Raw genomic sequence first — 14,965 nt, 5'->3', positions numbered from 1 at the left:
TATCTGTCCCTGGGGAGATCCCATAGACTGTGCATAAAGGATAGTGATCTAATCAATGCCTCCACCAAGAGGGGGGGGGGGGGGGGGGGCTAGCTCGGCTCGGATAATCTCATGCGGTACTGAGGCCTTAGCCCGAATCATCGAGCGATCATAGAGACCAGAGGCCTCTCCATACATCTCCATCCATCTGCGTTGCCAGATCTCCCATGGTGGTCTACTGAGGGTCCCCATACCTGAACTCCATAGAGCATAGTTGGAGTCACTAGAGTGTCAAAAAGCCAGAGCTTTGTTTGCGGTTCCTGAAACTGAACCTGCGAACACATCCTCTCTAGTCCTCCCAAAGGTGCATATGCTCTCGTCAGTCTAGTCTCCGATGCTCTCCTTAGTGAAAACACCGGTCCACCGAAAACTACCCCAAGATAAGTATATGCATCTGTGTACTCCACAGTCTCCTGGCCATACGTAAATGTGGGTGCCGACCTCTTGACCCGTGTGGTGTGGTGTTGAAGACCATAACCTTGGTTTTCCCCAGATTGACAGACAATACACTGTCACGAGCAAAGGTATGCAGAGCATCTAAATGACGCTGCATCCCCTCTGGAGAGTCAAAAAAATCAGCACATTATCATCGCATATAGTAACAACAGAATCCATGTCCCTGCTAGCTGAGTCCCCTCTGTCTCCTTGAGGCTCTACATAGTCCGAAAACTCATCCACATACATCCCAAAAAGAGTCGGGGATAGGGGGCATCCCTGCTTTACTCCGATAGTGGAGTGGACCATGTCAGACATTCCCTCAGTGGTGCGTACTCGCCCCATCACTGTCCTATATAGAGCCAGAATATCAGCTCTGTCGGCACACCCATGTCCTGTAGTCTGCGCATAAGTCTGGCTCTTGGCACTGTGTCAAAAGCTTTGCGGAAATCCACAAAGCTACAATAAATCCTCTTGCCATGATGTCTACCCTCCTCAATAATAGCTCTGAGTGTCAAAATCTGGTCAAGAGTGGAGAAACCTCTCCTGAAACCTGCTTGCCTTGGTGCTCTTATGCCCTATCACTCTCCCCATCTACTTAGCTCCTGCTCAAGAACAGATGCATACAACCTAGCTAATGTGTGACTAACCATGATGGTGCGATAATTCGCGGAATCGTGGGATCTTGACTTGAAAATAGGCACAATCGTAGACATACTCCAAGTCTGCGGGAAGCCTTCATACATGGCTCGATTAAACATCATAGCCAGGAGCTCTGCAAGCATATCTCTGGCATGGATGAAGTGCTCTACTACCAGACCATCATGATCATGTGCTCTCCTCGTCTTCATCCTGTCAATGGCTTTCCTTACCCTCTCGGCAGTAAAGAAAGAACATGTCTCCGGGCATGTCTCTAGTGGGTCCGACAGAGGTGGTTGCCCTGATGCTGTGTAGAGAGATGTGGCATTCCCCCCCCATGTCTCAGTGGAGGTGACTGTTGGTGGTTGTGAATGCTCGTGGAATAGCCTCCATGCTTCGCCTGAGTCTTGACTTATAAATAACTGATACAGATCCCGCTCTAGCTGAGATAGATAAGCCCTTTTCTTTCGTCACACTAGGCGGCGAAAGATAATCCGTGACTGTCTATGTGTGGTAATACCCATGAGCACTTCCCCCTGTAATTTGATCCTCGTCTCTCTACACTCCTCATCATACCAACTGTTCTGGGGCATGCTCCACTCCCAGATCGTCTCCCTGTGGGCTGGCTGTGGAGGTATGCCTCTGATGCTGCATCATGGAGCGTCTGTGCCAGTATCTGAGTGAGTTCATCTAGTGGCCGTCCTGGCTCCTGGGTGCATAGCTGCCTGTATATCTCATCCATATACACAAAATCCGTCTCCCTCATGAAGGTATACCGAGTGTGTGTGGGGACCTCTCCTAATGGAGTTGTGCTGAACTGAAAGGTCAGGGTGAAAGACAAGATAGCATGATCAACTGCTATTCCAACTGGCCTAGTGCCCACCATGAAATCCTGAAAGAATGGAATGAGACCTAGTTGGGCCATAACATAATCCACTATGCTGGCACCGAAAATCTTTGTAGGCCATTCACAATGGCCAATCTATGTGCGGTTCCCATAATCTATCAAGTATCTGCCATATTCAGTGTATTCCTCATCTTGTGATAGTCTGGATAAACCCATCTCTGTGACGTCTAGCTCCCTAAGTATCTCCTCGAAAGTATCATATAAAATATTGTCTGGTGGTGGGCAGTCGAAATTCCCTAGTATGATAATGTCACCATCCTTGAAAAACTCCCATATGTCATTATCCAAAATAGCAAAGGGGCATTGTCCTCTAGGTGATGCATATACTGACGTACTAGGAGGAAAGTAACAAATAGCAATGTAGAGGTATTTGCCCGTCTCTGCCCTGAGCCTCACTCGCATGTACCTAGCTTGTTCATCCTTGCGTGCTATATATATCAGTGGCTGCAACTCCTCCGTGAATAGAACTGCCACTCCCCTTGAGCCCCGTCCTCGATGCTCCGATTTGGTCTCCTGTCTGCAGACTGTCTCCCATCTATATCTGCTCACCTGTGCCCCTACATCAAGACGGAGTGACCCATTACAAATCCAGGTTGCCATCTTAAGTGTGGTCCCATAGGTCTTGCACCGTCATGCGGGGCGTCGCTCTAATATCACCACCTTTCCATCCCTGTAAAAAGCAATCTTCCCCTTTTCTGTTGCTGCTCTAATTTCCGTAATAGGTTTCACTATCAAATCTGTCATATTTTGTGTTGTATTGCCTTCGGGCGTGTAATTTGATTACGTACTTACGTAGTACAAAAGGGTACCAAGGCCCTTAGAGAGAGAGAGAGAGAGAGAGAGAGAGAGAGAGAGAGAGAGAGAGAGAGAGAGAGAGAGAGAGAGAGAGAGAGAGAGAGAGAGAGAGAGAGAGAGAGAGATTTTTTAACGTCCATAGGAGGCCGAAATTGGCCTATGAGACAAATCAAAGTACATGGGGTGGGTGTCCTCTGGATATCCTGTGAAGGATGAAAAGGTACAAAGCAAAAATAGCTATCCTGTGTAAGGACTGAGGGAGGAGGGAGGTGTTACAAGGGTGGGGTTCTAAAAACAGGGAGAGATGCAATCCTATATGCTGGGGTATATACAATCATGAAAGAAATGCTATCATATCTCTAGCTCCATCCAGTCCCGTAATTAGGGTGTAAGACATGATGCATGGGTGGGTGAGGTGTGAACAATCCCCGTAGGATGGTGGCTGGATCTGCAAAAGCCCGGATGCGTCTCTCCTCTAGAGATCTGTAGTAGCGCTCCTGGATCTCCTGGATCTCTCTCTGGTGAAGTCGGGGTGCCCTACGCCCATGGGGACGTGGACGTCTGCGAGCTCGGACCTCCTCAGCCTGCTGTAGAGTCACTCCTCTCTGAGTAGTCTCGGATGGTGGTACTACTGTGCCCCTCTGGAAGAAATCTGTAAGTTGCGTCTGGCGCTCGTCTCTCTCGACTGATGATGTCTGAAGGAGAGAGTCCCGGTGCTGCTGTGCCTCTATGAGGAAGCGGCCGAAAAGTCGCTGGTCTCTGGACTGAAGAATCTGGTGTAAGGTGGGCTGATCTGCAAACAAAGTCGGATATCTACCTGTGATCCCCTCATATGCTCTACATCTGCACACAAAATGCTCCTCACTCTCAATGTGTGCTGTGCAAAGTCTGCATATCCTCTCTGCCCTGGGGACATGTGCAGCTCTCCCTGCCTCAATCCCTAGCTGGTGTGATGATACTCTGAGCTGTCCAATGGCGACCCGTGCTCTATGTGGCATGTGGGCATCCATGTATCTCTGTCTCTGGATGAAACCATCTGCTAGGATGGTCAGGAAGTGGTCTCTGTAGTATTGCCTCTTCGTAGGAAGAGGCTCTCTGGGTGTGATCCATGTCTCTCGGATGTATAGCTGCCAGAGATCCTGTCTGAGAACTCGATTCCTCTCATGGTGTGAGAGGCGTATGTATGGGGAGTCGAGATCATACTGAAAAGGGGGCAAGTCTGTGATGTCCAAGCCATGGGATGTGAACCACTCTGTGACCTGTGAGTACCATGCTCTGGTGCCCCCCTCCTGATGTAGCTGTATCGATGCCTCGAAAGCTCTGCGTGTGAGTCTGTCTGGTGGAAGCTTTCGCATGCGTTGGATGAAGCAAACTGTCTGGAAGAGGGCGTCTACTAGCATTGGGGGTGCCGCTAGCTCTGCTCTGATGATGTCGTGTGGTACTGATGGTTTGATATGGAGCAAACGAGAGATCATAATGATCTGTGGGCGCTCTATCAGTGTCCAGAGAGATGCTGAGAGTCCTGGTGCCCATACTACGGCAGCGTACATCATGGCAGGTGTAACTAAAGTGTCAAAAAGCAACCCCTTGGTGCGGGGCTCCTGGAAGTGGGCATGGTGGCATCTGCGCTCTAAGGTGGCCAGTGCTGCATATCCTCGTGTAAGCCGGTCTCTGGCTGCCTGGGTCATGGAAAATCTGCTTGTGGTGCCAGTGAAAGTCACCCCCCAATATACATATGAATCAACTACCTCAACCTGTCCACCTGCTACCATGAGCACTGCTCTACTCCGGACTGTCCTGGAGGTGTGGAAGATCATGACCTTGGTCTTGGCAAGGTTCACTGTGAGCCCTCGATGTGTGCAGAAATCATCCAAGGCGTGTAGGTGGCTCTGTAGTCCCTCATGTGTCTCAGAAACTAGAATAATATCATCTGCATAGAGCATAATATGGACTGGTGTAACTGCCAAGTCGGAGCCCGCCCCGCTTGCTCGTAGGATGTAATCTGCTATCTCGTCGATGTAGAGACCAAATAGGGTCGGGGAGAGGGGGCATCCTTGCTTCACACCAATGGTGCTAGCAATGGGGTCCGATACTCCACCTGGGCACCGCACTCTACCTATGACCTGTGCATACAAAGAATGAATGGCCCATATCATCTCAGATGGTATCTGTAGCTCCTGGAGACGTTGAAAGAGTCTCTCTCTAGGGATGGTGTCAAAAGCCTTGCGGAAATCCACAAAGCAGCAGTAGAGTCGTCTCTTCCGTGCTTTCGCTCCGTCGATGAGGCAGCGAAGCACGAAGATGTGATCGATGGTCGAGAAAGTGCGTCGAAACCCTGCCTGTCCTGGTGCACGTAGCCCTGATGCCTCTGCGTATGTGCTGAGCTCTGCCTCAAGAACTGCCCCATATAGTTTGGCCAATGTGTGGCCAATCATGATAGTCCTGTAGTTCGTTGGGTCCAAGGTGTCGCCAGATTTGTGGATCGGCACAATGGTGTGCATGGTCCACTCCTCTGGTAGTCCCTCAACCAAAGCGCGGTTGAAGAGACGTGCTATCAAGGGGGAGAGGGTGTCTGCTGCATAGATGAGGTGCTCGCTCTGTAGTCTAGTGTGGTCTGCTGAGTGGCCATGCCGGAGGCGTCGAATAGCCCTCTTCACCATACTAGATGTGAAGAAAGTCGAGGTGGTAGGTCGAGGGCCGGGTGGCTCCGGGATCATTGGCTGCCCAGGTATCTGGTATAGGCGCTCGGCGTAATCATGCCAGATCTGAGGATCCTCCAGGGGGGTGGTAGGGCGTGGCTCTCTGAGAATCCTCCATGCGGTGACGCAGTCTGTACTCATGAGAAGGTGGTATAGCTCAAGCTCTTGTGCCTCTTCGAAGGCCCGCTGTTTACGGCGTGTGATGGCCTTCATTTGTCGCCGGACCTCGCTCTCAGTGATCTCCTCCAAGGCTCGTCGAGCCCGTAGCTGCCTGTATAGATCCCTACACTCCTCGTCGTACCACCGGTTCTGCGGCATCGTCCCAGAGGGTGGAGGTCTACCAGTGTGGGTAGTATGTGGAAAGCAGTTGAGGGCTGAGGTGTGTAGAACTGCGGAAAGCTGGCTAGTGAGTGTAGAGAGTGGTGTATCTGGGTCGAGAGTGTAGATCCCCTCGTAGACATGTGATGAGTAAACTCTGGCTAGCTCATGTGTGAAATGTATGGTGGTGTGTGGTGTGAGTGTAGGTGGTGTGTGTGAGATGGGTGAGCCAGTGAAAGAGGGCAAGATATGCATGGTCAGCCCCAATGGGTAGTGGTGGAATGGTCAAGGATGTGAGCAGGTGAGCTGCCTCTCTGAAGCCTATGAGAGAGAGAGAGAGAGAGAGAGAGAGAGAGAGAGAGAGAGAGAGAGAGAGAGAGAGAGAGAGAGAGAGAGAGAGATTTTTTGTTGTAGTTCCAAAAATGGTTCTGACTGAGGACACTACAAAGTCTGCTTCCGTAACACCCTCTCTAACATCAACAAGTTGTGGAATTCGAGGCAAATTAAATAAGGTTGTTTTAGCTTACAGTGGTGGGCTGGATACTTCGGTGATTGTCCCATGGCTGAGGTAGGATATTTTAACTTTTTTCAGTCAGAAATTAACTTTGTTACAATACAGTCTCACATTCCTTATGCATGCATTTCCCAGAGAAAACTATGGTTGTGAGGTCATATGTTTCACAGCTGATGTTGGCCAAGTAAGTCACTTTGTTTGGAAGCCGTGGCCACTGCTTTTTGTGCACTGAAAGCTATGCTTTGATGAAAAACCTATGCTGGTATTTGGGTACTGCAGGGGAATGGTGAAACAGATGGTCTTGAAGCAAAAGCAAAGGCTTCTGGGGCCAGTCAATTGTTTATCAAGGATCTGAAAGAAGAATTTGTGAGAGATTTTGTTTTTCCCTGTCTGCGAGCAGGAGCAGTTTATGAAAGAAAGTATCTGCTTGGCACTTCTATGGCACGTCCAGTCATAGCGAAGGTCAAATAATATGTTCTCATCTCTTGCATGCTCTTGCTGACTGGTTTTAAGTATTGGCTGTTAACTTTTGAAGGATAGAAGTGTGAATACTAGAAAGACATTTATATGTTGGAGATTTCCTATTCTATGACTGTCTGTTTACTCTGTCCTCGTCTGCCTGAATTCTTTCACCAAATAGACCTTAAAACATTGTGATGTTGCTCTAAAACTTATGAAGTTCTTCATGAGTTGTTTTAAACAGTTGCATGAGTACTGTGAATCTCCAATTTGATGGCTCTTAAAGAAAAGGGGAAAACATTTTCATTACATAATGAGGAGCTATTGCTAGTAAAGTATTTTACTTTTGAAATTATCAACAGTGAACAATAGCCTACAAATAGAAGGACAAGGGATATAGACATTTGAAGGGTGGAAAAACCAAATCAAACGGTGAGTAAATGAAGTTTATCTGTAAAGTAATTTAAATGTTGTTTATCATTTTCCAGAGTTGAGGGGGAGGCTGAAATCTTTATAGCTCAAAAAAAGGACTATCCTAGGTTAGAACCTGAACCAAAATCAAGGAAGAGTCCAGCTAGAGCAAAGTGGCTTGCATACATTGAATTTTGATTTGAAATATTACTTTCATTTAAACAAATACATTTTGTGCTAAGACTCTCATTGGGAAAAAGAAAACATAACAACATGTTTGATTTGATGGAACATGGATGGGGCCAGTTATAGGAAAGGCAACTTACTCGTTCTCTCACTCTCTCATTATAAGATGCTGCGTCCCTCTGTTTTTATGGGTTTGGATTATCTGTTGCCAAGCGTATCATTATACATCTAAAGCATGACGGGCCATGATCATAGGCTAGAACCCGGACCAAAATTAGATGAGTCCTGCTAGAGTGAAATGCCTTGCAAACACAAACACATTTGTGCTAAAGACTTTTCATCGGGAAAAACAAAATACAACCACATGTATGATAGGATGTAACTAGGAAAGTCGACTCACTCACTCACTCATTATAAGATACTGCGTCAAGCTATCGTATGGGATTGGATTCTTTTTGCCTAGTGCATCATGGTTTATCTATAGCATGACAGGGCACAATGTCTACAGGATTGGGCTATTTGTCTGGTAAATTTCAAGTAACTCGCTCTTTGTAGTCAGGACATCCAGAGGACCTCTCTTTGGGTCTGTAGGTGATTAACTTGTTCTTTTCTTGTTGTCTATTTGGAAACCTTCTTTCTCATGGTTTGTTGATGGTCGAAAGATATATATACATATATATATAAAAGGGTGTTAGGTAAGGGTGCTTATTTTACTCTGCTTGGGATGTCTTCTATGAGTTGGTTTTTGTAATTTAGCTGGCAGTTTCCTGATAACACAAGTTTGATCTGTGGATGCTGCAATTCTTGGAGGATTTTGTAGGCCATGGTAGATGTTGCCAAGGAGGTTGGTGCAGATGCTGTCTCTCATGGCTGCACTGGCAAGGGCAATGATCAGGTTTAGTTATGGATATTTTGGGCACAATGTGAATATCTTCAAATGTTTTTACTCTTGTTCATTTCCTGCCCACAGTAATGCCATGCTAAACATCATTTTTTTTTTCAGGTCCGATTTGAGCTTACATTTTTTGCCCTCGATCCAAAGCTAGCTGTTGTAGCTCCTTGGAGAGAGTGGGATATACGAGGTCGTGAAGATGCAGTAGAGTATGCAAAGAAGCATCATGTGCCAGTTCCTGTCACAAAGAAAAGCATTTATAGCAGGGACCGTAACCTGTGGCACATCAGCCACGAGGTAATGCAATCCAACATATGAAAGCATTGAAATTCACTTTTTTGAACAAAGTTCTTGATACACTGTTTATGTGCCAGGGAGATATTCTGGAGAATCCAGAAAATGAACCAAAAAAGGACATGTACGTTATGACTGTAGATCCTGAGGACGCCCCAGATACGCCTGAGTAAGTAAAATTTGCATGATAGTTTTGAAGTTTATCGAGCTAGTTTGATATAATCTTTGTTCGTGAATGTTCTTTGAATTTTGAGCTTTCTTAACTGTCTTGAGCCAATCCAGTGCAAGAGTTTTCAGGTTCTGTGAAGTTATATTTAGGACCACATAAGCTATATTGTATGAGTGGAAGAGGTCTCAAGGTTCTGTGTAGTGCCTCCTTGGGAAAGGGGGCTTGATGCTGCTTGTTCATCTTAAAATCTGAACAGACAATTTTGCTGCCAAGGATTCCCATGTTGACGAAATAGTCTCTGCCAAAGACTGCTACACAAGCTATGCAGTAGGGATGCTTGCTATTTTCAGCAGATCCCTCCCCCCCTGATGTGTTCTTAGATGTAAAACCTAAGGGCGAGTGAGTCCATATTGTATTGGCTTCTTCCTTCTTCAAATTAATGAAATGAATTCTTTTTACTTGAGGATTCAACTTTGTTAATAGAGTTAGTCAAAGCCTCTCATTTTCCTTTAGTCTCTTGGAGATTGTTTCTTACAGGGCTGACCTGGCGAGTTACCTAGCAGCTAGAAGATCATACCATCGACTTGATTCCAGGGATAACCTCTTCGAACCAACAAATATAGAGAGTGAGTAGAGCTTAACAAGAAGAATTCATGTGTCAAGTCAATGACTTGAGGAAAAAGGCCTTGATCCAACCTAGTTCTTCACCTTTTTTATCTCTAGTGCTAGTGCAGAAGAAACGCAGATCTTGGAGGACTAATGGGCTGTTAATAATGTTATTATCAAGACCAGGTTTCCATTACCTTGGGTCGATGATATACTTGATCAATTACATGGTTTTATTTGTTTCAGTGGAATCAAGCTTAAAAGTGGCTATCATCATGTCAAGATCGTTCTTGGAGATGTATACAAGCACGTGTTCAGGATGTCCTTTGGGTTGTATGAGTTTTTGATGATGCTCAAGAGCATAGACAGTATGTGGGCACGTTCTTTGATGATAACATTGTTAGAGTTTTATCTTCTATTCGCTAGTATCTCCCAAGTGTAGTTCAGGGAGTGAGGGTTGTTTGTGGCTATACCCAGCCGTATTCGAGGTAGACGTAACCCGTAGGCCGACATGAGGTAGGACCCCAATACGTTCTAGTTCATGAGGTAAACTTGGCGGTTAGATAAAATCGACCAAACATCTGGGTCCACAACATCATCATCAGTGTGTAGCCATTTCCTCAAACGATTAGCTGAAACAATGGATGCACACTTGAAGAGGATGGAAAATTCAACTTGTAGGCTGCTTCACCAATGCGTTTTATGACCTTGAATGGACCACAATAACGAGGAGATAACTTCGGAATTGGACCAATCTTGGGACTTTCGGAATGTTCCGATTTACGTAGAAAAACTTGACCACCTTCTTCAAAAGTAACCAACCTTCATTTGTCATTAGCGTTTTTTTCGATATCTATTTTGTGCTTGTTTAATATTTAGACGCGTACCCGCCGAAATTGGTGAACGGGGCTCAAAGCCATACATTAACGTGAAGGAATTGAACCTGTGTAGAAACATGCTTGGCACTATTGTAAGCGAATTCCAAGATTGGAAGAAAACCTTTCCAATACGATTGTTTCTTGCTTACATAGGTACACAACATATCCTCTATAACTTGATTTACCCTACCCATTAGGTTTGACCATCTGTTTTGGGATGATCAGCCGGACTTAAACTTAACTTTAGGACCTTACTTTTGGAATACTGCCAAGGCTCAAAGCCATACATTAATGTAAGGGATTGAACCCCTGAAGAGACATGCTTGACACTATTGTAAGCGAATTCCAAGATTGGAAGAAAATCTTCCCAATCCGATTGTTCTTGCTTACATAGGTACACGATATCTCCTTTGTGACCTGATTTACCCATTCGGTTTGACCATCCGTTTTGGGATGATCATCCGGACTTAAACTTAACTTAGTACCTTACTTTTGGAATACTGCCAAGGAACCACGTTCTGATATCTATAGCACATGATAATACAACTTGATTTTTAAGTGTGCTACATGGCTAGTAGCTATTGGGCTAGCCACTAGTCTCTCAAGTGAGTCTCCATTGATGATGTGTGGCGCCATGCTTCTCCAAATAGTGTGGTAGATAGGTATCTGTTTAAGTTTTGGCCTTCAAATTCTTTTTAAAATGTCAAAAATGGCGGCTCAACATTGTTTAGTATATATAGAGAGAGAAGAGAGATACATATATTTACGTACATAAAAGTTTTTCCAGTATATAGAGAGAAGAGAGAGACGTACATAAAAGTTTTTCGATACGGAACTACGTACACTACGTACGGATCCGTGCTGTACACTACGTACGTTTCCACCTGGCAAGTCAACCCTAGGGTTCTCTCTCTCTCTCTCTCTCTCTCTCTCTCTCTCTCTCTCTCTCTCACTGTCCCCTACTTTATTTGGTATGTACATAGATGAGGTATCAGATTACATTGATAGAGAAGGTGACAGAGGTGCTCAACTTGCAGGGTCATGGATCCCTTTGTTGTTGTATGCAGATGATATTGTATTGATAGCAGAATCACCAGATGAAATGCAGAGGCAGCTAGATGCATTACATAAATTCACAGAGGACAGTGGACTGTTGGTAAACTTGGGTAAAACCAAAGTTATGGTGTTTAACACCACACCGCAGTGGGTTAGGAGATCGGCACCTACATTTGCATATGGCCAGGATACAGTAGAGTACACAGATGCATACACATACCTTGGGGTGGTATTTGCAGGAGCGAAGTTTACTCTTGAGAAAGCAGCGGATGCTAGATTATCCAGAGCCTCTGCAGCCCTGGGAGGGTTGGAGAGGATGTGTTCACAAGTGCAGTTTCAGGAACCACGAACAAAACTTTGGCTCTTTGATACTGTGGTGGCTTTGGCTATGCTTTATGGGGTCTAGATTTGGGGACCATTTGTGGATCAGGATAATTGGAAGTCAATGGAGAGACCTTTGGTATCTATGATTTCCCGAATGATTAGAGCCAAGGCCTCCGTACCACACGCGATTACCCGAGCGGAACTAACGGCCCCTCCGATAGAAATTGAAGCTCTTACCAGATCAGTGTCCTTTATACGTGGTTTGTGGGATACAAATAATGACCGATATACTAGACTGGCCCTCGAATCCTCTCGACAATTGGCAATGAAAGGGGATACATCATGCTGGTATGCGCAACTGTCCTCGTGGTTTCAGAGACACGGGTTCAGTATGGAAAGATTACCCCCCTTCCAATACTCTCTTGAGGCTCCATCACTGGCAATTACACGAACGGAGATTAATAAAATCATCCGACAAGATCTTATACAATTGGATACTAAGAGGACATGGGTAGACCCTACACAAGAATTGGGCACGAAGATGGCCGACTACAAAAAAAACTTCCTACAACTATCTGAAGATGGATTTGTGATTCGCCCGAGTTACATGGATACCCACTTGTCTCATGGTTTGATATGTGCTATTGGTCAGATTCGTACATCCTCACACCAGTTGGAAATTGAATTTGGCAGATTTAGGGGAATCCCACTTGAGAGCAGAATTTGCAAGTTATGCGGAATGGAGCCGGAGATAGAATTACACTATATATGCCACTGCACAGTATACTATGAAATACGTGGGCGTTTTCATTGCCTCTTTAAAGAAGGCTTTGGACCTCTAGATAGAATCATGCAATACCAAGATAAAAAATGCTTAGGCTTGTACCTACTGGAACTACATCGGCACAGGGATAATCTAATGAGAAGACAAAGAGCACTACAGCCTCAGAGGCAGATCACAGATTTCTTCGGATCGAGAGAAGCAGGAGTGGAAGGGGAAGCAAGAGGCCAGCAGCCAACACAAAGGAGTACCCACATTCATACCAAAGGCACCCTAATTGACAGAGCGATTGAGCTTAGGAAATCGAGACGACCACGACCAAGATGCAGAAGCACACTTCACCGGAGGAGACTACAACAAAGGATTAGAAGCATTCTAGCCAGACACCCAGAATGCTCCTAAGAAGTTTATTTAATACTTTGTATTTAGTTTTTTTTTTTCACATTTACTTTCACACTTTCACACTTAGTACTTTAGTACTAAGGCACCCAGACATTGTAACAGATTCACCACTTTTGTATCAGTTTGGTCTCATAGGTCATAGTTTGGTCTCATAGGTCATTCTGGCCTTTTGAAGACGTTAATATAACATTTCATTTCATTTCATATCTCTCTCTCTCTCTCTCTCTCTCTCTCTCTCTCTCTCTCTCTCTCTCTCTCTCTCTCTCTCTCATATAACAGGTCTTGAGTTCAACTCTCCTCGTCGGCTAGATCTTTAAGGTCTCTTGGGATAGTTTCCTACGACGTTAAAACTCTCTTCTTCTTGGGTGTGTGTGTGGGTGTGAGTGTGTGTGCTAATAAAAAGAGGAAAATGGTATAACCTTTCTATCACCCAAGTGTGGTAAATTGGTTATGCCATTTCCCTCTTAAATAACAGGTCTTGAGTTCAACTCTCCTCGTCGGCTAGATCTTTAAGGTCTCTTGGGATAGTTTCCTACGACGTTACAACTCTCTCTCTCTCTCTCTCTCTCTCTCTCTCACTCATGTTTAGGTATATGCACACAAGCAAGTATGTGTTAGATCTCACTACTCCCAATGGCGGCCCATTTGTGAAGTTCTCAACAGTTCTTAATTTGTGCAGGTATTTGGAGATTGGTATTGAGGCTGGGATTCCTGTCTCACACAATGGAGAGCGTTTGTCACCAGCCAACCTTCTTGCAGCATTGAATGAAGTGGGAGGACGTCACGGTATTGGTCGTATCGATATGGTTGAGAATCGATTGGTTGGCATGAAAAGTAGGGGTGTTTATGAAACTCCCGGCGGAACTATACTAACAACAGCAGTGCGGGAGCTAGAATCATTGACCTTGGATAGAGAGACTATGCAACTGAAAGACACATTAGCCATCAAATATGCGGAGTTAGTGTATGCGGGTAGGTGGTTTGACCCCCTGAGAGAGTCTTTAGATGCATTTATGGAAAAGGTGTCCGCAACAACAACAGGGTCTGTTATTTTGAAATTGTTCAAGGGCTCTGTGAATGTAACCAGCAGAAAGAGTCCTTTTAGCCTGTATCGTGAAGATATATCGTCATTTGAAGAGGGTAGTGGCATTTACAATCAAGCGGATGCAGCTGGATTCATTCGGTTGTACGGGCTGCCAATGAGAGTCCGAGCAATGCAACAGCACAACCTTTAAAAGTTACCTCCTAGATCAATAGGTGGACAACTAGGCACAACATTATTAATCACAGAAGCTTAGAAAGAAATCCTCTTATGGATTATACCCTAGAAAAAGGTTTAATACACAGGTTCCTAGGAACTAACATGAAATTGGCAAAACTTGTTTTTTGATTCCCAGGATTAATTGCTCTGTTCTCGCTTACGCGTATAGATTTTTGGTTTGTGCTAAAAGCGTTCTAAAGGGACTTTTGGTTTCTACCATGGCAGAAGCTTTTTGTGAAGGTCTCTCTTTTGATGCTTGAGAGGGACCTTGCGTGTGTTGTCATCAATGAATGTTACATAAGACAGTTGCTTCAAATTTCTATTTGCCATGGACAATGACACGATTGATACATGCACATGTAGAGGTATAGCAATGTCATCTCTTATGTCTACATAGCTAGGAGTTTTCACTTCACAATCTATAGATCTTTTAAGATAAATATTCATGTGATTTCACACATTTGAATTCACTAGATTTATATTGTCACCAAACCATGGTTTCGTAGGCAGAAGTAAGGATCCTCATGTGTTGCATAACAAAAAACCTTGTAGCATCACTTATGTTCTTTCTTGGTTATGCGTAGTAGTTTTATTGCCTTCTTATCGTTTGATCTTTTCCATGGACACATGCGACTTGCTTTTGTCCCGATGCTAGCATCCTTTTCCATCTCTTCTTGACTAGTTCATCTACCAACTTCTGCTTCCCGTGGCTTTTGTTAACATAGCAACCACCTCCTCTACCTGGACCTCCTTCCTTGTCTTGCCCTACTTTAAACTAGTTTTACATTATGAGGTCGAGCCTTTCCCAAGGTTCATGTCGGTAGCAAATGACGTAGAGTAAAGAGTTTAGGAATGTGTCTTGATTTTGAATTGATGTCTTGACCTTGTTATATGTTGGCC

General features: G+C 44.9%; 2 protein-coding genes across 2 annotated transcripts in view; one reads left to right on the top strand and one right to left on the bottom strand.

Annotated features, from left to right (window-relative positions):
* Positions 1-14,389, top strand: part of LOC147437641 (argininosuccinate synthase, chloroplastic-like) — a 58,346-nt gene extending 43,957 nt beyond the window's left edge. The window contains exons 2-8 of the mRNA XM_086487142.1: positions 6,247-6,400; positions 6,482-6,530; positions 6,626-6,808; positions 8,223-8,297; positions 8,406-8,591; positions 8,669-8,757; positions 13,484-14,389. Of these exons, the coding sequence (XP_086343268.1) occupies positions 6,247-6,400; positions 6,482-6,530; positions 6,626-6,808; positions 8,223-8,297; positions 8,406-8,591; positions 8,669-8,757; positions 13,484-14,039 (1,292 nt within the window). The 3' untranslated portion in view covers positions 14,040-14,389. The remainder of the gene's footprint in view (positions 1-6,246; positions 6,401-6,481; positions 6,531-6,625; positions 6,809-8,222; positions 8,298-8,405; positions 8,592-8,668; positions 8,758-13,483) is intronic.
* LOC147437642 (uncharacterized) lies at positions 3,175-6,098 on the bottom strand. Its single transcript, XM_086485906.1, has one exon. It carries the CDS (start codon positions 6,085-6,087, stop codon positions 3,175-3,177), a length of 2,913 nt encoding a protein of 970 aa, XP_086342032.1. The 5' UTR covers positions 6,088-6,098.
* Positions 14,390-14,965: the final 576 nt, after the last annotated feature.

The sequence above is a fragment of the Adiantum capillus-veneris genome, chromosome 17 (assembly GCF_014529385.1).
Source record: "Adiantum capillus-veneris isolate H3 chromosome 17, ASM1452938v2, whole genome shotgun sequence".
Taxonomy (NCBI): Eukaryota; Viridiplantae; Streptophyta; class Polypodiopsida; order Polypodiales; family Pteridaceae; genus Adiantum; species Adiantum capillus-veneris.
Note: the sequence above shows the minus strand (reverse complement) of the source record. Positions and strands in the feature narration are given on the sequence as shown.